The sequence below is a fragment of the Melanotaenia boesemani genome, chromosome 12 (assembly GCF_017639745.1).
Source record: "Melanotaenia boesemani isolate fMelBoe1 chromosome 12, fMelBoe1.pri, whole genome shotgun sequence".
Classification (NCBI taxonomy): domain Eukaryota; kingdom Metazoa; phylum Chordata; class Actinopteri; order Atheriniformes; family Melanotaeniidae; genus Melanotaenia; species Melanotaenia boesemani.
Genome location: NC_055693.1, coordinates 7,931,735 through 7,956,547, shown reverse-complemented (window position 1 = coordinate 7,956,547; position 24,813 = coordinate 7,931,735). Strand labels below are relative to the sequence as shown.

General features: G+C 41.6%; 2 protein-coding genes across 4 annotated transcripts in view; one reads left to right on the top strand and one right to left on the bottom strand.

The window, feature by feature from the left end:
- rnf17 (ring finger protein 17) overlaps positions 1–8,024 on the top strand; it is a 31,862-nt gene extending 23,838 nt beyond the window's left edge. For both annotated transcript variants that reach the window (XM_042001147.1, XM_042001146.1), the window contains exons 31-38: positions 44–166; positions 245–301; positions 1,817–1,927; positions 2,081–2,201; positions 2,294–2,429; positions 2,825–3,011; positions 3,129–3,249; positions 7,751–8,024. In XM_042001147.1, the coding sequence (XP_041857081.1) occupies positions 44–166; positions 245–301; positions 1,817–1,927; positions 2,081–2,201; positions 2,294–2,429; positions 2,825–3,011; positions 3,129–3,224 (831 nt within the window). In that variant the 3' untranslated portion in view covers positions 3,225–3,249; positions 7,751–8,024. The remainder of the gene's footprint in view (positions 1–43; positions 167–244; positions 302–1,816; positions 1,928–2,080; positions 2,202–2,293; positions 2,430–2,824; positions 3,012–3,128; positions 3,250–7,750) is intronic.
- An 82-nt stretch (positions 8,025–8,106) lies between these two features.
- On the bottom strand, positions 8,107–24,632 carry cenpj (centromere protein J). Of its 2 annotated transcripts, none has more exons than XM_042001148.1 (19): positions 24,412–24,632; positions 23,572–23,984; positions 20,558–20,684; positions 20,237–20,401; positions 19,987–20,131; positions 19,782–19,887; positions 18,937–19,677; positions 16,609–17,416; positions 16,362–16,494; positions 15,425–15,590; positions 14,302–14,433; positions 13,755–13,892; positions 12,862–12,931; positions 11,838–12,001; positions 11,442–11,531; positions 11,017–11,157; positions 9,650–9,734; positions 8,872–8,992; positions 8,107–8,539 (listed from the first exon to the last, which is right to left on the bottom strand). In XM_042001148.1, the coding sequence occupies exons 2-19, from the start codon at positions 23,953–23,955 to the stop codon at positions 8,347–8,349; spliced, it is 3,909 nt and encodes a 1,302-aa protein (XP_041857082.1). In that variant the 5' UTR covers positions 23,956–23,984; positions 24,412–24,632; the 3' UTR covers positions 8,107–8,346. The 2 variants fall into 2 exon arrangements, with proteins under 2 accessions (XP_041857082.1, XP_041857083.1); XM_042001149.1 differs by having other exon boundaries at positions 11,838–11,998.
- Positions 24,633–24,813: the final 181 nt, after the last annotated feature.

Here is a 24,813-nt window from a genome sequence, read left to right as displayed (position 1 = left end):
GGCTAAGATGTGACTTCTATTGGGTATTTGTTTTTGTGTGTAGGAGCTGCCAGCCAACCCAAGGGAGCCCCTCACAGTCGAGCTCTTTTTGGATGGTTTGAGTTTCAGTAAGGTCCTGTGTCACCTTGAGCATGCTTCTATGAACTGGACTCTCTCAACACAAAAGGTCTGCATGTGTGTTTGCCCCCCCGGAATGGAACAGTCTTGCTTGAAGTTACTCAGGAATATGTCTGTTTCTCTGCAGGGGGTCACAGTGTTGCCTGCTGCCAGCCTTCTAGATGACTGGGATTTCAATACTGAGGTATTAAAGTTTGAATTAAATCAGAAAATTTAATAATGGCTACTTTAACTTAGCTGGGCTATATTTGCAGCTGTGTCGTTAAATATTAATGTGTTCATGGCCATGGTAGATGATGGGTTAAATGCTGCAGAAAGAAATGAGTGCAGAAAATGATTTGGCGTCTGCAGCGGACAGATGAGACGTCTCTGCAGCTGGAGGACAGAACCCAGCAGAACTTCCACCTTGGATGTTAGATTTTTATCCTGTGAAGCTCTTTGGTTAACTTTGCTTGGTTTTAAATGTTCTGTAGAGATGAAGGTGACTTGATCTGATGTGACTGACACACATTCGCAGTACCATTGCAGCATGCTCGATTGATATCAGTCACATGTTGAAATCTTTGAGAATATGTATTTTGGTTCAGATAAAAGACGGATGGTGTAATGCAGTCATTAAACAAAACTCTTGGATTTTTTCTGGAATAGTAGTAAAACAAGTCATGACAGAAATCTAACAGGATCCCCTTTGGGAAGCAGCATCTGATCAAAAGTAACTGTGATCTCACCGATCAGATCAGCTGCCTGATGACAAACCCTGAGTGGAGCTCAGAGTTTGAAATATTATCTGATGAGGACAGCGAGGGCCAACCTGTCACGTGGCATGCACTCCAGGAGGATAACTCATCCCTCCAACGACAGCCTGTGTCGAGGGATACAGACCATCACAGACTATAAGCCCCCACTGCAGGCTTGTGACAGCTCCACCTCTCTGCTAAATGAGCTAAATGACTTTTTCATTTTTGAGGCACAAAACAGCACACCTGCACAGAAGTCTCCACCCGCTCCTGGCAAACTGTCAAGCTCCCGGACAGTGTAAGGAGGACACTCAGCAGGCTCAATGCTCACAAAGCTTCTGGTCCTGATAACAATCCTGGTTGTGTGCTGAGGGACTGTGCCAGGGAGCTCACGGATGTCTTCATGGACATCTTCAACATCTTGCTGAGCCAGGCTGTTGTCCCCACGTGCCTCAAAACCACCACCATCTTCCCTGTCCTGAAGAAGTCGTTGCCCTACTGTTTTAACGATTACCGTCCGGGAGCCTTCATTCCCATTTTTATGAAGTGCTTCAAACAGCTAGCATTAAAACACACGTCTGTCCTCCGGCCCTCCCTGGACCCCTTCCGGTTTGCATATGGATCCAACCGCTTGACCGATGATGCCATTTCCACAGCCCTCACACATCTGGACACAAAAGACTCTTATGTCAGAATGCTGTTCATAGCGTAGTTCATAACAGCTCATTCTGTAACTGGACCAGCTGGGAATCATCACATCAAATAATGTAGCTTCCCTCTTCTACCACTAGATTCTGTGCTCAAAGCTGTTGAAGAACAAAATGGTAAATTCCACACTTTGTAGGAAAATGTTCTCTGTGCATAAGAATGGCTGATTAATAAGGGCCTAGATCCACTCAACAGCTGATTGTCAGCTTTTTATATAAAAATCTCATAGACTGATATTGGTGTTATGTTTTCAGGGTCTGATGGAGCAAGAGGAGCTGATGCTTGAGCCTTTTATAAACCCAAACTTGCCCAAGGAGGGGAAGGACTTTCAAGTCATGGTCAAGCATCTGTGGACTCCTAATGAGGTATCTGCTGAATACACAAGTTACAGTATTTAAATATATTCAAAGATATTCTTGTCTACATGCAGTAAAACACAAATTACAAATGACTGTTTAACTTCTTACCTGATGGATAAACTCATAAATACTTAAGAGATGAGTCTGTATGTCCTGCAGCTGTTCCTGTGGCCTTTGGAGGAAACAGATGTGGAGATTGATAAAGAGACTCTTGATGAAGCTTTGACCAGAATCAATGCAAACATCAAAACTCTTCCACGACTCACCAGCTTTCCGTGTGGTAACTTTTATTTTGCACTCTGCCTGTCAGCCAGACTTTGACCAAACTATTTCAGTGCAGAGTTGATTGATAACACTGTGTCTTGTCTCTAGATGGTCCATGTATGGCAGAGTACAGTGATGGCAAGTACTACCGGGCCAAGCTGTTGAAAATTACCAGCGTAGAGCCCGTCATGATCCTGGTTCAACATGTAGACTTCGGCTCCGACGACACACTTCCCACCAGCAAGTATGAGAGCCAACACACTTTGCCCAATGGTTGTCATTTCTGTCTCTAGAGCTTCTCGCCCGTCACCCTGATCTCCCTCATAACAGTATTAAATGGATTACGAGATATTAACTCTTGAAATTGAGAAATATCCTGAGCTATATGACCCACAATCCTGTCGTTGAAGACCTATGTTGCAGGTCGGTTGATGGTCTTCAGGTGAGAAATAAAGTCAAAGCTGTGGCTATCACTACTGAAGCTTCAACTAATTTCTGAGCTTGCTTAACATTATTGTTGAACGATGTATACAATTTTAGTAAAGTAAAAGTGATTGTGTCCATTATTTAGGTTACATCCCAAAAACTTTGTTTGGTGACACGTTGGTTTTTAAGTGTTATGCCATCTCTCCTGACCAGACTGCGTCAGATACCAGCTGAGCTGCTGCAGTTTCCACTGCAGGGACTAAAAGTTAAAGTTGCTGGCTTCAAGGCCCCCAGTGTGAACAGGGAGGAAGACGTGCTGCCCTACAGCCCGGGTTGGAGTGTGAAGGCTGCATTGGACATGATTGAGCTGTTGCATGGCAACATCAAAGCTACTGTTGTGGTAAGAAACATGCAGTGTGGCTGTTCCAAAATTTGAGAAGCTGAAAATCTACCACCAAAGTCCTCTTTTTGGAGACATTTTTGTTTTTTTACTTGGCTTGTTTATCATTCTGTTCAGGCCCGAGAGCCAGAGCTGTCAGTGCTGCTGTACAACAAGGACAAAGAGTTGGTCCACCTGCCTCTGGTGAACAACGGGCTAGCTGAGCTGGAGTGAAGGATGTGACACTGCTCCAGCTAAAGTATGTGTGAAAACTGTAAAGAAAAAGCGTTTATATGCATCTTTGAATTAATTTTCTGTGACATTTTTTAGAAATTATGATCCTGTTCTCAAAGTAATGTCACAGACTGGCATGAGATCACAGCGTACACTTTAATGTTTTTCCATCTTAACATGGACAGTTTTAGCATTTTACTTTAAATAAAAGCCCTTGTAAAGTGAAGTAGATCTTAAATTGAAAAAGAATCCACCTATTTATGACCAAAAACATTAATTAGTACAACATTTAAGATAAAAGCAGAAATGTGCTGTATTACTACACAGTTGTTACTGACAAACTGCACACATATTGCATCATTTCTCTTATTTAAGTTTCTTCTAAATGTGAAGCCATGTAGCTAATAATTGGCAGATCTTTCATTACATTGTGGTAGGCTTTATTTAATAATGGTGTTATAATTGTACTTATTTACTAATTCTGCAGATATATGCGCTGCACAAGGATCTTTATTATCTTTTCTTTGGAAGAATTAACTGATATGACTAACGTTAGCTCTGAGGCTGACATGAAGCTGTAGTTATTGTGACCATGCTCTGATTGAGTGCCCTACCTTTGGCTCGTTCCTGCTGCTTCAATAGTTAAAAAAAAGAAGAAATATTAGAAAATAAGCCCACACAAAACATGTAGGGTGCACCATGTAGTTGCACCTTTTTAAAAAAAAAAAAGCAGTCTCAAAATGCATCTAAATGGTCCTAGTCTGGAGCCCAGTCACTCATAAGTAATGCTGAAGTCCGCTCAAGGTAAATAAAAATGAATGTGCAAAATATTTGGTTTTATGTAGCAACTCTTTCTGGTTGCATCACTGATTTTTTTTTATATAATTTATTTAGGCAAGTCTGTGAAAAGATTTATTATAATTTGCAGCTTTTTGATGACTTGTTTTCCCAAAGACGTGAATATCAGGTTAATTGCGTGCATGTGGGTAGTGGCGTGCCAGTTCGGACAGCCGCGGTAACCAAGGAAACAGGGCTGTTGACGCTACTTTATTTTATTTATTTTTTTCTTTTCTTAAAAAGAACTGCTTCGTTCACGTTTCCCGTTCTGCATCCATGTGTTACTGCTCGTTATTGTGGGCAGCTGTGAGAGAATCAGGAGGACTTAATAACAAGAGCAGGGCAAGCTCAAATAAGCAACGACACCCAGGAAAACACGCTGAAAAGCCAGCGCCTGATGACAAGTCCAAAGTCGTTTATTTTTTTTTTTTTTTTTTTCTTTTAACCTGTCTTGTCCAGCATCGTTGCAAACAGAATGATTGTCTGGCTGCCGTCTGGTGCTGGGCAATTTTACTCTATCAAGCAGGGATTTATACTACATGTATAAAGTCCCTCTTGATGACATGAAAAACTTTATTAAATCAGACTCTTAATGCTGGACTCGACCGGAGGGGACAGAGAGAGAGAGAGATAGAAAAGAAAGTAGAGAGAAGAGGGAGGGGAGAGAGAGGGACAGAAAGGGTGTGGGGAGTGCGGGTGGGGACTTAAAACATTATACAGAAAACCATGTAATCCATACTACTTGCAACATATATAGCTAAGATCATCCTGGCCAGTAGGTCATTACACAACTAGTTGATAATAGTAACAATAATAATAATCACAATAATAGTAATAATAATAATAGTAGTAGTAATAATAATAAGAGTAAGAGTAATAATAATAATAATAAGAACAGAAATAATAAAAAAAAATAAAATAAAAAAAAAAAATAAAAAAATATGATAATAGATATAAGTGAAACTGCTGTATTCAAGAACACGCGCAGAAAAACCTGTGTGGATATGCTGGAGAACTCGGCCACCCGGCGACGCAAAGACTGTGTGGAGACGTTCAGGAAGGAGTGACCATGCAGAGTGATCATGCAGATGCCACCTCACTTGAACAGAGGCCAGAGTCAGGCCAGCGGTCCCGAGACCCAGGCCACCAGCCCCCCCCGTAGGCTACAGATCCCGACCGGTCCACAGAGACGACCACTCGCCCGCCCAGGAAGGCAGCAGCAGGAGACCCCAGCAGGAGCCGCCCCGCGGACACAGGGCACCGGCCCCGGCAGGCCGAGGCCAGCAGTCCCCGACCCCCCCGGGCACCGGCCGCCCGGGACAGACGGGGCAGAGGGCCCGGGCCCAGGAGCGCAGGGACACCCCCCACCCCCACAGGCCAAGGGCCAGCACGCCACCCGGGGGGACCCGGCCCGCCCAGACGGCCACCGCCAGAGGCCAGCCCCACACCCCAGCGCCCAGCCGCACACCCCGAGAACCAGTCCTGCCCCCCCCCCCCCCCCCAGACCAACACACACAAACACACACACTCCTTCCACTCCTCCATTCATCCTCCCACACATACACCATCCAACCCTCACATACTCTGTCCTCCCACACACACACACCATCCTTCCACCATCCATCCTTCCACACACACACCATCCTTCCTCCCACACACTCACCATCCTTCCACCATCCATCCTTCCACACACACACCATCCTTCCTCCCACACACTCACCATCCTTCCACCATACACTCTCCCACACCTACCCCATCCTCCCACACACACATCATCCCTCCACCACTCATCCTCCCACACATACACCATCCTCCACCTTCACACCTCCCACACACACACACACACACCATCCTTCCACTACCCATCCTCCCACACATACATCATTCTCCTACACATACACCGTCCTCCCTCTCCTACACCAAACATCCACCTTCACGTACCCCATCCTCCCACACACACACACACCACCCCTCCATCACCCACTCTCCCAAACATACACCACTCCCTCACACACACACCATCCTCCCTCCCATACACCATCCATCCTCCTGCACACACACCATTCTTCCACCATCCATCCTCCCACACACTCCCCATCCCTGCACCATACATTCTCCCACACATACCCCATCCTCCCCCACATACATCATCCCTCCACCATTTATCCTCCCACACCCACACCACCCCCCCTCCCACACACCACACATCCACCTCCACACACCCCACCCTCCCACACACACACACCATCCCTCCACCACCCATCCCCCCCACACACCCCCCCCCCCCCCCCCCCCCCCCCCCCCCCCCCCCCCCCCCCCCCACATACACACACACAAACACCATCCCCCCACCACCATCCTCCCGCCACCCCACGCCGCGGGGGGACAGCCCCAGCCAGGAGGCGAGGAGACACGAGCCAGGCCCCCACCCCCCCCCACCCCGCCCCAGTCCCCCACTCCCCACCCCCAAAACAGCACCTTCCCCCCAGGGCCAGCAGCCAAACCCCCCGGGACAGCCCGCCCACGCCCCGGGCCAACGCGACAGGCCACCCGGCCCGCCCCCGCCCCCGGGCCACCCATGGAGACAGGGGCGCTTGAAGACCCCATCGCCCCTCCCTCCCCCACTAGTGAGGGAATATATTATGTGCTGTTTGCAATTAAAAAAAAGAGGGTTAAAATTGGGGGGCAGTAACTGCATTGAGGAGGGGGTGGGGCCACCTGAGCAGTCCCACCCACCTGACCTCGCATGTTCCACCCCCCAAAACGTGTTTGTATGTTGCAAATGTTATTTGTGCTCAGTGACTAAGTGGAATTAAAAGCTGGGAGGCATGCTGCCGCTCGGCGAAGCAACGGGGCCACTATGATGACCCCCCTGCCCCGCCCAGCGCAACAAGCACAACCCCCACGGCCCTACCTGTGTATGTAGTGAAGAGTGGGGAGGGGAGGGGTCAGGAGATGTAGGTCCAGAGGGGGGTAAGCCTCCCCCCTGGAAGACGACCCGCCAGTGGCTCAGGGCGCCCCCGTCCCCCGCCGGCCCCGAAGGGCGTCACAGGCCCAGAGCAGGCACCCCAACCCAGGCACGCCACGAACCCCCCAGGGGCCAGTCCAAAGTCGTTTATAACAGGCGGACTTGGCAACACTGCTCCTTTCTCTGGTACAGTTGTTTGCATCTTTCCCTTGTTTCATCTAGCTGGCTTTCTACCGTCTTGTTACCTGCCTCCTAAACTCATCTGTCTGCGTTGTACTGCTGCAAACTTTACCGCCGGGAGCCTCACTGACTTAACTGGCTGAGTGTATCACGTGGGACGACTTAACTCACATGCAGTTGGTCTGATTGTTTTCTGACTACGATGGTGAAAACTACAAAAGTTGCCCCAGTTAAAATAAAAGCACCCTGTTTGGGTCCAAATGGGACAGGTTCTAGGTCCGGATCCGGACTGCGGTCCGCATGTTAGTGACCTCTGCTCTAAATTCTACCTAGGAGTGAACGTAAGCGTGAGTGGCTGATTACTGGGATAGACTCCAGCTCCCTCATGAATTGGAATAAGTGGTAAAGAACATAAATGAATTTAGTTTTTCTACTTCAGTGAGGTGGACATAAGCTGCAACTTGAGAACAAAGCCAGATTAGATGCTACATGTAATTAAACAACTGTAAGCTGAATCTTTTTGTATCTGTATGTTTAACAGGATCAACCACATCTCATCTGTTTCCATGGAGATGACGCGTTTGAGGATCGTCTTGATTTCATTCTGTTGTACTGCTGTTTCTACTTTTTACATAATGCAGAAAAGTTGCATCAGTCTTTATTGTTCCTGCTGAGCATTTTTTTTTTTTTGACTGCTGTTTTTGAGTGAGCCTTATGTAGTTGGCGCTTTGTTTTCTACTTGTTTGAGTCATGTGAGAGCAGACTCCATTGTTCAACAAAATATTAAAAGGTTCACAATAAAGTTCTCAATATTATATTATGTTGTCTGTGCTCTTTTTTTCACAAGAAGAGACTCAAATATAAATTATTACAAATGAAAAAGATGTAATTTATTTTACAAACTTAACATACAGCTAAGAAAATAAATATTTAAACAACTTTAAAAACATCACAGGGAAGCAGTGCTACTTGAATCTCTGGCACTTCATTTTGTCGTCTCATCTTTTGAATCAGTGAGTTGAAACAGAAAAGCACCAGTCCCAAGTCCCATTTAGCCAACCAGAGACCTATTTCTGATCTTTGGGTTAGTTGGATGGGGATGATTAGGGTGTAAAAAGTTTTATGATTTGTTTCAACCTATGTCCAGTTGTCCAGGACGACATTCCCCTCTTTGTCTTTGATCCTGAGCCGTCCAGTTGGGTAGCGCGTTTCTTGCCTGCCGTCAGTGTAAACGGTCTTCACTGTCCCGTCTGGATACTCTCGTCTTTTGTAGTCTGCTGTGTGAATCTCCTTCTGGCCTGTGTTAAAATGGATCTCTTTGGTGCCATCCCTGAGTGAAACGGTATCCAGTTAGCGTTCAGGTGAATCTTAATGGTGGTTTTATTCCACTAATAAATACGAAATAACAGGCTGTGTTGAGGAATAAATGATTAAAGCAACAACTTTCAAGCTTCTTAAATATGCATGCTGCTGTTGAATCCATTTCCAGTTTTCTTGGCAAGATATGACAAATTGAGGTGTAGCTCAAGACTAGTACTTGGATAGTACTACAGTACATAAACACAGGAATAACTAGCTTTTCATTTTATTTCCCTTAAACCTGTGCAGTTTCACTTCAGACTTGTTTAGTTAGTCATGAGTCGGGCTGTGCTGTTTACTTACGGGTTGACCTGTATGATGGTACCGTCTGTCAGCACACTCTCCTCCTTGCCGTCTGGGAACAGGTTCTTCACCGTCTGGTCTGGAAAGACGATTTCTTTACGGCCGTCTGGAAAATGTTTTTCTGAAGGAAGAATGACAGTAACATAACATGGACAGTCAAAGTGTAAAATGTTTTCCCTAATGCCAGCTGTATTAAAATAAATCCAGCAGATAACCAGGTAGGGCAAATCTCCACTGATTGTACAGTAATAAATTCTTCACTACTGCAACAGTTTTGTGATGCACATGAATAAAACTTGATACCGTGCAACAATGCTGTTACTTCTTTACTCCAAAAGTGTTATTTAGTCCAGAGGTCCCCAACCCTGGTCCTCAAGGCCCACTATCCTGCAGGTCTTAGATGTCTCCCTGCTGCAACACACCTGATTCAAATTAAACGGCTCTCTGACAGGCTCTGCACAAGTCTGCAACTGAGCCATTCATTTGAATCAGGTGTGTTGCAGCAGGGAGACATCTAAGACCTGCAGGATAGTGGGCCTTGAGGACCAGGGTTGGGGACCTCTGATTTAGTCCACAGTGCACAACGCAAACTATTCAGAAAATAGTGCAAAATAATTGTTGCAAGTAATTTCAGGCATTAATGACAAATTTGTCATAACAACAGAGCATTATTCACCAGACGAGTATTGGCTGCAAGGAATCAGTTGCTGATAGTTTGCAGTCAAAGCAGAGCAGCTTTAGTCTCATAATAATGTCACTGCATCATGTCTGCTCTCACCTGTCTGGTTGTTGGGGAAATGCAGCACTTCCATGCCGTCGGGATATGAGATGTGTGTGGTTTGAGCCTCAGCGTAGTGGTAGGTCTAAGCACAGGAGCAGAGTTGAGATAAGACAATTAACTGTACGTCTGTTCACAGGGCGCACTAAATCTTTTGAACAGTAATTTCTGACCTTTTTCTCAAGAGTAAAAACATACATATTTAAGATGATTTTAAATGACTGCACATTATCAGATCTTTTTAACAGTTGGAATTCATCTCCACATTCAGTTTCAGAAGCTCCTGGTTTATCTGCAGCTCAGAACCAGCCTTCTTAGTAAGTTTGTTCAGTCTCTTTAAGTCTCCGGCTCTGATGCTGCTGCCCTAACAGATGGCTGCAAAGCTGATTGCACTTTCCACAACAGACTTATGAAAGATATGCAACACCTTTGTCCAGACCCTGAATGATCTTAGCTTCCTCAAGAAGTAGTCTGCTCTGTCCCCTCCTGTAGACGGCCTCCGCTGTAGTCGGTTGTTCAGCTGAACTCCCAGGTATGTGTATTCCTCCACTACCTCCACCACTTCTCAGAATATAACCAGTGCTTTGCTTACTTTTGTTCCTCTTAAAATCCACATTGATCTTCTGTCCATGTTTAAGATGAGGTGATCCTACAAACGGACTGATCAGTTCTCTGTTCTACTTCGTTCTGATTTTGAGTCTATATTTGAGTTATATTTAGTTTTTCTCTTTTATCAGTTTGCTTAGTTAAGCTTTTGATTCTGTAAAGTTTTAATTTTGGGGTAAATAAAAAGTATTTGAAGAAAACTTCCTGTGTCCTGCTGCTTTACTGCTTGGTCCCTGACAGCCTCACAAATTTATTTATTTTTTGTTAGCTAGTCGTAAATCTAGGTGGTTGTGGAGGTTGACTGAGTTGTATTAAAAGAAGTTTGGAAATCAAATCAGGTTGCTAAGTGCTGCGTTGTCCAGATGAGTGGGCTCTCTGAAGCACGTAGATGATGGTGTCTTCAACCTCGAGCCAGTTTTGATAAGCAAACTGGACCTGAAAGTTTTTCACCTGCTTACTGAGGTCACCAAATAACTGCCTCAAGGAGTTTTTCTTTTTTTTCCCTCAGTAAATTTAGTTAATAAAAATTGTGATAAGAATTATAGAATCAAAAGAAGTAAATTTTCTTCTTTCTAAATTTTCCTCCATTTTGTTGTTTCCCATGAGCCACAATTGCAAAGTAAGAATGTGATAAATTGACCACACAACCCATCCAGTCAGTCACCATTTACTGCCTTCAAGCAAGGCACCTGATCTGCTGTAGCTCTCAGCACAGCTAAGCTTTACTGACTACCGTTCATGAATTTAAATCAAAGTCTCACCACTCTCTGGTCAGCTGTGATTTGTTTAGTGTCTCCATTGAAGAAGGTGACCTTTACTGACAGCCCGTCTGCTGAAACCTCCTTCCTGGTTCCATTGGGATAGACGAGAAGACGGTCGCCACTGGCCAGAACCTTCTCTATCTGAAAGCATCAGAACCGAATCTCAGTTAAAACTCACTGTTATCTTGACACTTCTACCAATAAGTCACATGACTGACAGGAATCATGTTACCCCTGAATCATCATCCCTGCTCTAGACTCTATTAATCCACTTTGCCATAAATCTCTTACTAATGTTCACCAATCATTTTAAATCCTAAACATCTGGCTCTCAAAGTGAACAGAAACCAACTAACCAGCCATTTGAGTCTCAGAATAAGACATATTTCAAGATTTAGTGTCCCGAATGATGCTCATGGACTCACCTTGCCATCTGGGTGTGTGATCACCTCCAGGGCTGATTCTGGCTCCTCAGCTTCTCTGCTCTCTGCTTGTTTAGGTGGCAGATCTATTTTCTGTAGTGTGAACACACACACACACACAAAAACAATCGAGTCTGAGCCCACAACTCTGAAGATAAGTGAGGTAACATATTTTTAGCTGACTGAGCTGACCACAGTGTAAACAGGGCCTCGGCTTGCAAATGAACTTTAACTTCATGCTGTACATGCTTCATACTGTTTATTCCTATTTTTACCAATATTCAGTTTAAAAGTTTGTCCTAAACGTAGAAATAAATCTTTATCACTTGACAGCTGTGAGTTAATGTGCTGCATCAGACAGAGCCTGCAGTGTTTCAGGACATCACTGACATCTCCTACCAGAGAGCATTCCTGTAAGTCGTCTTGGTTTGGAGGGTAATCCTGACTCTTGCTGGCAGGTGCCAGCTTCTCCTCTGCTTTCCTGCCAGGTAAGGGTGAGGAAGAGGAGAATGAGGGAAAAGATCCCGACCTTGCTGACCTCCTCAGGTTGCTTTTCATACCTGCTGAAATTGTTGGAGAAAAAATTGTGACCACTGTGAACTTAACAGATTCTGGGCCAGTCATCAAACTGATTCAACTGATCATAGAAACTTTTTATTTTCTTCTGCTACATGCAGAAGCCATGAAGCTTCTTCTTTGGTTTTGAATGTGTTGTAGTGAAATCTATTATAACTAATGAAGTAAAAACAAACGAACGATTATAAAACCAACTTTTTTTTGTCTGTCTTGTTAGACAAACTCAAACCTCTAATTACACAGTTGGCATATTTAACTACTTTATTTGTGAAAATGCAAAAAAAAACTATTTGCATCTAACTGTAGTCACAGTTTCTTATTTTGTTCTCAAACCAACTCCAGGTGAAAACATCTGGCTCACAAGCTGATGATCGCCAGCTTAAATGCCTCAGATATCACATTTATTTACTCTGCTAACAGCTGACAGCTGTGGCTGAAAATGACATCGTAGCAACACTAAGGGTTGAAAAAAACCAGCCAAGTTGTAAGCAGGAAAATCAGAACAAGCTAAAAGCTTCAAAACATGACTGTTCAGCTCCCAGCTGCTTCGCACCAACCGGAGTGCTGCCTTGGATCCTCGGAAAGGAGGAGACTGACTTATACAGTATACAAGCATCTTTTACCGTTTATATTTGGGGTGTTACAGTCATTTCTATTTCATCTTCACTGTCTACTTTAACTTACATTCCTAAATGTATAATTACCACTATTTCCACTATAATAATGCGATCCTAAAGAAGTTCATGGAAGCCAAATCCCAAAAGTGAGTAAAGCTTGAACACAAAGCACTGCTTGTCAGTGATGAAACGGTGGAAAAACTCCTGTGAGTGGAAACTCTTTCCTGTACCTGCACCATCTTTGGAGTTCCTTCTGGCTGCAGGAGGGCTGCCGACACTTCCTCTGGAGTCAAGAGGACTCTGATAACAAAAATGACTAATGTTATTTATCTCACACGTCACATGGCTTGTTGAGACTCATGAAAGAATCCAGCAGCAACTCATCCCTCATTTCTAAACTCATACATGCACACGCATACTTGTACTTTTTGCTGCGGTGGTTGTTTTTATGTTCATGATCTTCTTGCAGGTGCTCCTGATGATTGTCTGCTGTGTTTTCTTTTAGAGGCTATAGTTGGGCGGCAGTGGCTCAGGCGGTAGAGCAGGTCGTCCAATGATCGGAAGGTCGGCGGTTCGATTCCCGCTCCCGCAGTCATCTGTCGTTGTGTCCTTGGGCAAGACACTTAACCCTCCTTGCCTCCAGTGTTGGCATCGCTGGTGTATGAATGTGTGGATGAATGTTCGGTGATGGTCGGAGAGGCCGTAGGCGCAGACTGGCAGCCACGTTTCCGTCAGCTTGCCCCAGGGCAGCTGTGGCTACACATGTAGCTTACCATCACCAGGTATGAGTGAGGAGTGGATGAATAATGGATTCACACAATGTAAAGCGCTTTGGGTGCCTTGAAAAGCGCTATATAAATCTAATCCATTATTATTATTATTATTATGTTTCTTTACAGGTGCTGCAGCTGGTTGTCATGTTTTTTCTGTTTGTGGTTGTTTTCTGTCTTTTGAATATTTTATTTTAATTATTCTTTTTAAGGTAAAGGCTCCTACAGTCAGTAGAAGACTTGTAACTTGATGTAAGCTAAAAAAAAATAATAATTTCTTCCACATCATTGTGGTTGAATTTATTTAAAGATAACTTGAAAATACTACCAATAAAAAACTGAAAATGACTTACAGCAAATGTAACTCCTTTGGTCACAGATGGCACATTATTCTCTGATATTCTGAGACTGTCTCTTGTTTCTGTTTCCTTCTCTGCAGTGATGCAGGTTTTCTTTAAGGCACTGATGCGCAACTTTTCCAGCATTTGGATCTGAATTAAAAAAAGAAAAAAAGAAAAAATAGATAAGAAGAAAGAAAAATGAAAACCTCACAAAACATAGAAACAATTAAAACACTTTAAAAGGTGTATCTGTTGTTGCAAACCACATAAACACCAAGCACTGACACGTGATCTGGGTGTGAATATGTCAATTGACAATAGCATCAAGTCCACTTCCTTTTGTATTTACTCCTCATATTAAAATTATATTTCTACTGTGAATTATTTGGGTTTGATTTAATCAGACAGAACTAATTTAAACTCATTTAACCAAGTTGAAGTAAGGAGTGCAACCACCCAACATTTACAAATATCTACATGTGAGACAGACTGCATTTAAACAAAGGTTGTAAATTGGGTTTAAAAAAGAAGAAAAGAAGAAAAGTTAGAAGTCAGGCACCTCATCCCGGAGAGAGCTGTTCTCCTGGCTGAGGGAGTCGATCTGTTGTCGCAGCCGACTGTGCGTGGAGGCCCAGCGGCTGTCCTTCCTCTTCACCTCCTCCTGCAGGGCGCTCAGCTGCTGTTTCAGTAGCTAACGTAAAGGATGACACATTAAGGGGGATGTTTTACTATTTACACAAATTTTTCTTATGCAGTTTTTTTTAACAAAAATATTTAGATGTGCAGAATAACAAGAAAGAATTAAATATATTAAGTTTGGAATTTGTTGACTGAATATGCAAAACGCTTTTACAAAACCATACAAACTCAGGAACTCAGCTCTTAAACCTGTGATGAACCTGGGAGAGCATGAGAGTGTAATTAAGACTTTACAATGAGTTATTATTTTTCGCTGGGGTGCTGAGTGGTGGCTGGCAGTGGCCACTGGGCAGGCTTTTTAGGTTGGCAGTTCCAGGAAGCTTTGAGATGAGTTAGGCTAACTAAGCTGCTAACGTAAATTTGTAGCTGCTTTGCTTTAAATGATTTAAAAATCTGACTTGGCAGAAAAAATGGGTGCACCTGCAGAGGCTAGAAAACAATAATTTGGTTATTATTTTAGTTATGAAACTATTTTTTGGGGATCAGTGTTGACAGACAATACAAAAAAAATATGAACTTGAATTTAGGAGATGCATTAACCCCTTTGATGCATAGTGTTGCAAATTTGGGACAAACCACTTCGTCTTTTTTTATTTTATTGATTCAGTTTATTAAATTATTTTTATAATGTCATTCATTTAGTGTTATTAATTTAAGTCTTATTTTATTTTTTACTGTGTTCATTTTGCTTTTTATCATTGTAAATTAATTCAGGCATTAAGATGATCAAAATGGCTCCACAACATGTTAGTAAAGATTTTAGCTTTAAAAATAAATTAATTTAATTGTTCCAATGTTAATCCTAAGCCTCCAATATATAAATGTCTGGTAAAAAAATGTGTCAACAAAGAGTAACAAGAACTGACAAACAGTTTTTCTTCAGATCTAGTTAATAAACAGCATATAATTTATCTGAAATTGTAAGGAATAAGTATGTAAACTGCACAACTATCGATGTAAACTGCTGAGATCTTTTTGCAAACCTGGATTTCTTCTCGTTCCTTCTTGTCAGGTATGGCTCTAGCAGCTGATGCATGCTTCTCAAACAGTTTGCGTTCCTTCTGCAGCTTCCTGTTTTCCTCTCTCTTGTATTCCTCAAACTTGGTCATTTCCTCTGATTTTGTCTGTTCAAACTCCAAAAGCTCTTTCCTACACAAAGCAAAGAAAAATCAATCATTTGTTCAGACAGAAAAGGACATGCTTAACCCCTTACGATGCAGACGTACCGGTCCCGGTACATGACTATGAATCAGCAGCATTGCAGCCATGTGTGCATCAAATGAAAGCTCAAAGTCTCGTCTTTCCGATGATATAAACCATTTTGACACGCAACCACAGCGCTAACACTAAAGCCTTTTTTACAGAAAAGCAGAAAGTTTAAATGTTGACTTTCCTTACCTTTGAGGGCTCTCTATAGGTCAAACATCAATATTTCCCATCAACATTGGTCTCATTCTGTCCGTACAGGTTAGGCGAGGACAAAAAAATATTTTTTTCTGTGTGTTCTAAAGTGTATAACTTTTTATCAGTAATACTTAGTGATTCTGATTGCTGTGGGTGAAACTAGAGTGTTTCTTTTACAACGAGCCCAAGCCTGTACTTACAATCCAGAGGGTTCAATAACAGCAGTAATTCTAATTTGGAGAGGTCATATTACAGGCGTTTGTGCCAAAATGACCCCGCTTGATAAGCGGTTAAAGAAAAAAAAAAAGAGGGACTGGATGAACAGTTAAATACCATGCTAAATTTTAATTTATTTCCTTGTAAAATTCTATTTTGTGCATCATCTATAAGATGTTGGAAAGACTAATTCAGAGCCCTCCCTGGAACAGATCACGGGATTCAGAAGGTGGTTGAGTATTTCAGAAAACCAGCATTGATTCATTGTCTGAACAGTTTAAGTACAGAGGAGCATATCACCTGAGATCTTCCTGTTTTTTCTCATTTTCTTGTCTGAGTTTGGTGAGCGTAGCGTTTTCCTTCTTAAATCTTTCAATCTCTATCTCCAGCTCAACCAGTCTCTCTCGAAGCTGTCTAGACTGGGCCTGCTGGACTGTAGATGAGAACACATTAAAGTGAAAATAACATACAAATTTATTAACTAAATAAATGACAATAATATTGATTAACCAATAATTAAAGCACTTAATGGGATTATTTGTCTAACCTGTCTCATCTTTTGGCTGTCTGGACTCGGAGGCTACAGGCGGAGAAGGCAGAGGTGCAGTGGAAGCTTTTGGCTTCAGAGAGGGAAACAACCTCGTCATGAGTTGAGAGGCAGGTGGAGGATCGGGCTCTGGACTCTTATCCGGCTGCACAACTTTGCTTACAGCCACCTTCCTCAATAGTGGAGAAGTTCTACTGGCTGTTGTCTTGGAAACCAGACTAACTTCTCTACTCTCACTGGCTTTACCAGCAGTGGTATCCTCCATGTCATTCCATGTGTCGTCATCATCAAACACAACCTTCCCATGTTGGCTTGCTCCATCCTCTATCAGAGTGGAATCGTCTGCATTGCTGAGGACACCATCGCTCTCCTCATCGCCCCCTTGTGCCACATCCGATGCTGAATCCCTGAAACTGTCTTCGTCTTGATAAGGTCGCTTGTCATATGGAGGGTTAGACGGTGCAGGGAAGCACATGGTCCCTCTGACCACAACTTCCTGATCTCCAAATTCAGAGCCACCATTGGATGATAAGTCAGAGAGATCGTATTTGTCTTCTCCCCCACTGCACTGTCCATCTTCAACCTCTGGATTAACTTTATTCATGAGTGTTTCACCTTTTATCTCCACTGCAGGGGCTCCTGAGTCCACAGAGCTGCTTCTACCTGCTAAAACATCGCTGTGATGAGCACTGGGGCATTTCTCAGGTTCGCCTCTTGTAGGTGACTTAATGGGGGTGGAAGAGAGTCGCCTCTGATGTCGTCCATTGACAACCTGCTGCTGCCGTTTCTGTTGGTCCATTTTAAGAACCTATCAGGACAGAAAATATTTTTAGATACATAAAATATGTAAAACTAAAAGGTAAAAAAACAGCAAAAAGGTAAGAGTTGTAACTTGAGAATTTAATGCCTGTACTAGCTGACTGCAATAAACCTTGCAGATTTCTTTTATCTATAAAAGTCTGAGCTTTTTGCAACTCATGTGTTGCAACTGATAATATTCGTTAGTACCGTTAAGATTTGTGGTTAAAATGTTGAAATCATTTGAGATAAATGCTGCAGCAAGACACATATGGGAAAAAAATAAGGATGAAGAAAGGCTGACCCATCAAGGTGTTTGGTTAAAATTGCAGTAACACATGTTGGACACATGAGGGCGGCAGAAACGAGCTAAACAAAAAAGGTTTTAGAACTTTTAACTGCCGTCAGTGTTTTGCTGCAACCATAAACTATGCTGATGTCTGGCTCTGTGGCCTCTCTGTCCAGTTGATGTCCAGGATAATGAAACAGGTGAACGTCTGCTCCAAGGTTGTAGGTCGACCTGTGGAGGGCTGGTCTACACACACCCTCTGACTCAAAAAAAGTCTTATCCTATCTTATCTTATCTTATGTGTGAAGTGAGACTGAATCATAACAGTCTAAAATCATGTAAATATAAGCTAAGAGACTACTTAATACTACCAGCAGGTAGCCATGTAATCATTACCATACAGAACAACAATTAAACAAAGTAAGCCAAGAAAGTAAGCCAAAAATAGCTGTCAGAAAAACATGTGAAATAACTTTTGGCTACATTAAGTAACAAAATTCTGATAATTTATTTTTTCAGTAGTCTGAAAATATAAATCTTAAACTGATATTCTGCTTGGTATTTGAGTGGTGAGAGATGAATGCAAGAAAAGCATGTGCCAACTGACACATATTTACTAAAACGGTCATGTTCGCTGCTAAACTGCAGTGTCACAGCTAAGTATACATACATGAGCTCAGATATTATTTCAAGTGTGTAACAAAGATGTGAAAAGAATCTCTTCTGTAGTCTCGGTGAGAAGTCTCATTCTTAAATCTTAGAAGTGAGTTGATGCGCAGAGAACAGTCTCCATCTGAGTGATAGAAGATGCTGTGGGCCGACTGGATTTTACAGAGAGAGAATACAAAATGAGCCTTTCTAAAAAGTACATACATAAAAAAAAATAAATAAATAAAAACAAAAACAAGTAATGTTTCAGATCTGTGGTTTTGTGGCAACAAAATGTTGATCTACATTTCCCAAATCTTTCATACTTTTAGGAGGTTGGGTAATTGTGCTTTTAAAGAATATAAAACCACCGATACCCGATCCAAATAATCAAAAATCAGCTATATGATTAATCTTGGCACGTGGAAAAAAAAAATCAATGCAATGAGTCCCTCTATGTCTGAGGATATTGTTAAAATAATGTTCAAGTCTGGTATTTCACAGCCAAATACAAAGTGAAATAAAACCCAGGTCAAAAACTAACGGAATTTTACTTGGAATTAAAACAATCTGTAGTAACTGGAATAAAGTACCTTCATGACAAATGAGGAGTTCGATGAGAAGGACAGTTCCTCCGCTGCTTGCTCCAGCAGCTCAAACTCTCCCAGCTCCATGTTTTCCAGCTGCCGGTTGCACTCCCAGCGCTGGAGCTTCTCCTGAAACGACAACTCAAAGGACTCCCGTGAAAGTCCCCTTCCCTCCGCTGCACCAGTTCTTACTTCAGTTAATTCTGCTCTTGAACCAGAACTCTTCTCTTTGGCAGAATCCACACCCACCTGCTTGGTTACAGGGTTTGGCTGTGTGCTTGGACCACAGTTCCTCAAGACCTGAACTGTCAGACCCGCTTTTCTGCCAGTATGCTCGTTTCCTTGCCCGGGTTTGTATAGTTTGGTTTGTCCGTCCTGAGATTTTGTTTGAATCAGTCCTGGTCCTTCTGTGTTCTGCCTTTGATGACTAGCTAAAACCTTGGTGTGCGCTGCCTTACTCTGTCCTCTAACATCCTGAGGAGGAGAACAAAGTCCCTTTGCTCTGTTTTCCTTGTTAAGTACAGCAGTTTTACGTTGGACTGGAAACCTTGGGACACAGTTTGAACTGCCTTTCTGGATCAAAGCAGGTGCCGAGGTGCTGCGGGAGACTGATATAGCTTTGGGTTGAGGTTTGTTTGTTCCATCCACTTTTTTTATTGGATCTTTGCATTTGTTGGTAAATCTAGAAAGGCCCTCGCCTCGCTTCAGAAAGGTCCTCTTAGGGTGGGCTTTGGCTCCATCTTGGCTCTGTTAAAGTGAAAATACATGGTTTGATTTTTTTTAAATATGGTAAAAACATGACAATAACATCATCAGTCTGAAATGAGAACCCTTGATATATCTCCTCTTACCTGTTGTTGCTGGACAGACTTCAGCCTCTGCTCTTCAAGCCTCAGCTGCTCCTCCAGAAGCTCTTCGAATGTTTGCTTCTGACCCCCAATTCCTGGCCTTATAGGTCTGGAAAGAAGCAACAAACATATCGATTGGTTTCAGCTGCCTTGGCTTATTGTCATCAAGCCAGTTACATTTCAATATTTAGCAAATAAAGTTGTAAACCTTTCATGGCAGCTTTCATCCTCATTTCTGCCATTGCCTTCAGCCCTAGCTACACCTGTCGGTTGGATTAACGCATCATCCTCCTCAGGAAGATAGCTGGTATCAACACTCTGGTCTTGATCATCTTCTCTGGAGTTCCACATACCTGTGGGAAGCACAGATTTTACAATCATGTCAATGTGATTAAAGTCCAAATATGTATTGTGGTTTCCTGGGTTGAGTTTCTGCAAACCTTAAAAACACTCCTTACCTTCTTCTTGGTCATAAGGCCCATCGGGATCTTCGGGACCTTGACCTTTAGATAGCTGCTCCTGTCTGAGGTCACAGGTTTCACGTGGGACTTCCCAACAGTTTGCATCAGGCCTGCGGTGGAGTGAATCTTCATCCCATTCTGCTTCTGAAATCCCTGAAGTCACTGTGTGTATCGTTCACAATAAAAGTTACTAACTACACAGCTTATCAAATGAAAGAGACAAATAAACAACACTGACAAACCTACAATTTTGATCTTAAAATAAACGAAACGAAAATGATAACATTTTAAGTTATTTGGATCCTTTCTGTTTCTAACCTCTTGTGGAGACCTTGGATCCATTTACAACTCCCAGCAGCCTCTGCTGCTCCTCCTGGAGGCTAAGCAGCTCCTCTAACTGATGAGCTTTTAGCTGCTCCTGCATGTGTTGCTGCCATTTCCTCAACTGCATGAACACACACACAATACAACATTGTAATTACACACACAGCGAACCCCCCTCTGTTGTAGTTGACTTAAAGGCAGGTCAACTCAAAGCTTTTGATTACAGCTTCTTTACCTGTAGGTTGCCACAGGTTACCTTTAATCCCAGCCTGCATTAAAAGTGTTTACTTGCTTCAGTCCTAAAGCTTTTGTTATTATTTAAGTCTTCAAGAATATAAATAGCCCTAATTGTGAAATACTAAAAATAGCCAGGACAGTCAAAGGAGTTTTTGTAATTGAGTACATTGGTATTAACCCCTTGAACTGTAGGCTATTTTTGAGTAATTTTACTACAGCCACTTTCAAGGTCTTTATTTATCCATACATAAAATAGCCTAAACCATCCAGATCTGCCATCATTTTATTTGAGAACTCCTCCAGTCTCTTTTTTTTTTACATCAGCCTTTATAACAAGCTAAAATAAAATAAAATAAAATATAAAATTAAATTAAAAAATAGGTGAAAAGTATTATCAATTTCTGTATATAGCACTGTACAAGTTCAGTCCAGTTCTTTTACTTGACCATTTTCAGAGGAATTTATTATTTATTATTAATTATTATTACTATTATTACTAGGGATGCACCAATATGAAAATTTTGGCCGATACCGATATTAATATTGTTGTTATGGCCAATAACCAATATTTACCAATGTCGATATATGTATTTTGTTTTAAAAGGTTTAAGATTATCAGATTCTGTACAAAGTGAAAATAAGGCAAACATTAGGGGTGTTAGCTTCCCACCATTGTTTGTGAAGTTCTGGATGGCAGTTTTTCAGATGACATATCAAATTTGTGGTGCTATATGAGTTGACACGGCATCCTCCTCGCATTACTTCGACTTTGTAGATATTGCATACTGCTTTTTGAGTACCTTCTTTTTGCACCTTGAAAAATTACCACACAGCTGAAATTGCTTCTTGCTTCAGTTACATCCCACAATGCAGTGCTGCATCGTTGTCACATGTCCAAACATGGCAGCATGGCCAAACCTTCCGACACAGGAACACAATCAGCAATTATATGAAAATAAATATCGGCTGTTAATATCGGCCCAGTTTTGCTTATCGGACCGATACCGAAATGTTAAAAAATGACTAACATCAGCCGATACTGATATTAATGCCGATATATCGTGCATCCCTAATTATTACTGTCATTACTATTATTATTGTTGTTATTGCAATCATTTAAGCCACTTAAGACAGATGTAAAAATGTTTTAAGGACACATTACACACCATGCTGAAATATAAAATATACCAAGTTTACAGCTAATTGCTTACTTGGAATCACTTTGATGGTGCAAAACACAATTTTATGCCGACAAATCTCTTATTTCCTCTTATCATTGGCAATTCCCATAGGTGCAAAATTGTGTCTGTGACAGACTGTTCACAGCAAAGGGTCTATTGATACTATTAAAATTGTTTATTTTTTTTTGTTTTTTGCTAATACTGACTTCTAGCTGTTCTGTTGATTGTTTTAGATTATCTTAATGTTTTAGACTATTGTAATATTTTATACTATTGTAATGCTTGATTGCATTTTTTTAAACTGTTTTCTTTGTTTGAAGCACTTCGAGTTGCAGTTGTGCTTGAATGGTGCTATATAAATAAATATACTATATATAAATAAATTACTTACTTAGTTACATGGCAGGTTTAAAGCATTATAAAATGCCAAAAAATTATTTTATCTGAATGTGATGTGCTTAAGAAATAAAAAATGTAAAAAAAACATAAATAAATAAATAAAAAATACAAAAAGTACAGAAAACTAAGCACTGGCAGAAGTGGCCCCCATGAAAGGATGACCGTCTTAAGGAACAGAAACAGGAAAAATGGCTGAGGACGACAAAAGATATGATAACAGGTCTTATTGTAATGATGAGTCCTTCTCAGAGCTTGGACCTTAACATTACTGGAACCACGTGGGATAATCTTGTCAAAGACCAAAACGTAGTCAACATCCAAAGGAGAGCCCTGGAATCTCTTTCAAGGAGCTTGGAGTATTATTCCTGAAGAGCATTTAGATAAATCACCCAGAAAGCTAGTCTGCGCTGCACTGTGGTAAAGAGTAACTTCGACACAGTCTGCACCCTCTTAGACAGTTCTCATATTAGGTCCTCGTGCCACACTTACAAACTTATTAGAACCGTGCAAATTATGTTTTTCCCTCATTCAAAAGGAGTTGAAAACCACTGTAAAAAGCTAGTTTTGCTCTTTTATGTGCACTACAGCATGTTTTTGCAAGGAAATGTACCAAAGTAACTAAAGAAGGCAAAAGGTGTGAAATGCAAATAGGCACACATGGATCTGTTTATGCATCTACACATTTTAAATTATCTTTCTTTCAAACATATTTGTAACCCAGTAGAATAAGGGATGTGAAATTGCTTTTTGAGCTTCAGTTGTGAGGTAAATAGAAAACAAATGCCTAATGTTTACACTTTGGGGGCAACATGTTTGTCTCCTAGCAAAACATCAGTGATGAATATGCTGTTGCAGGTTTATTTCTATATGATTTGATGGCACTTAGCTTCCATTTTCTCACAATAATCCAGTACAACATAAAGACCTACCAACAGCATGAATATAACAAAAGATTATATTTGTTTAAGTATGAAAACGCCCTAGTGCATTTGCCAATGCCCATTTCAGACTAAAGCAAGCTGCCAGTTAAAGCTATAATGATTATGTATTTAGATGTTTCAGGACCATAACAATTATGATAATCAGGTTTAAAAAGCCACACAATGATGTCATTACATATCAAATATCTCAAATAAGTTAAATTAGTTATAATCCTGGCAGAAATAGCATGGAAATTATGCATGTTCTTACCTGTTCAAGCTTCATCATAAGGGGTAGATCCTGAGATTTGCTAGCCATTTCATCCAAGCTGTCGTACGGTTTATCTGACATTCTTGCTAGTACCGGGAACAAACTGTTCACCGGCTTGTCTGTCCGAGCATTCTCTCCTCCAGGTGATCGTGCATATCTTTCTACACCGATGCAGCTGCTGTCTGCGGAGGCTGGCAGAGGAGCAAATTCAGAGGAAAAGGAGTCGTTTGGCAGCAGTGGCGTGGTTCCGATGGCAGAGATGTGCCGCAAAGATCCGGCCAATTCCGATGAGGGATTGAGGATCACTCCGGCTCTAGTGCTACTTGGCATCCATCGGGCCAAGATATCCCTTTGGGAGCAGTCAGGCCCAGCTGGAGATGGCATGTTGACCGAGGTGTTTCAGGAAGGGTTTGCTAATCCCGGATTTGAACGACAGATTATAGTAACAGGTTGAGGATCAATTTCACTATGAATAAACACTGTCCAACACGGTTTATGTTATTCATTCGACTATATATATAATTGCTGACTAGAATTATCTAACGTGGTCTATTTCTAAACTAACCACGAACCAACAGTATTACTTTTAAATGTAGAGAACAAGAACAAACTTAAAATTACTGCATACAAAACAAACATCTGACAATACTCCTGTCACAAAAATGTCTACGCAGTAGCCAGAGTGTATTTTATTTGTACTTATTAGCATTTAAAAGGCTTGGCTTTCATTGTGTATATAGCTGCTGGAAATGTTCACTTCAGACATAAAGTTTTTAACGGTTATAAGCGTTGTGACAATACAGAGAAATTGTTAATTGTGTCGGAACACGTTGAAATTACCTGTTATACAGGAGATAAGCTGCCTTAATGGTGTAAAAAGGAACGTTATAAAAACATAACAGACAAAAGTTTCGAAGCCTGCCGCCATATCAAAACAAAGCCCGCGAGAGCAAATGACGATGGGTGCATTGTGGGCAATGTAGTTCAAAATAGCTTTAAAAAGTTGATTTTGCTAATGCTTGTGTTAAACTTTTCTATTCATAAAACAAACATAATAATTTAATAATATTTTAAGTGTTATATAATTTTTCTTTAAAAAGAACTTTACGAAACTACTACATTTCCGGAGGAAAAGGGTGCGTCATTTAATTTTCGGTTGGATTTTTCACAATCATAGTACTATAGTAATAATGATCTAGCGTTTTGTTGCGTTTGAATTTCTAAATAATTTTATTTGATCCA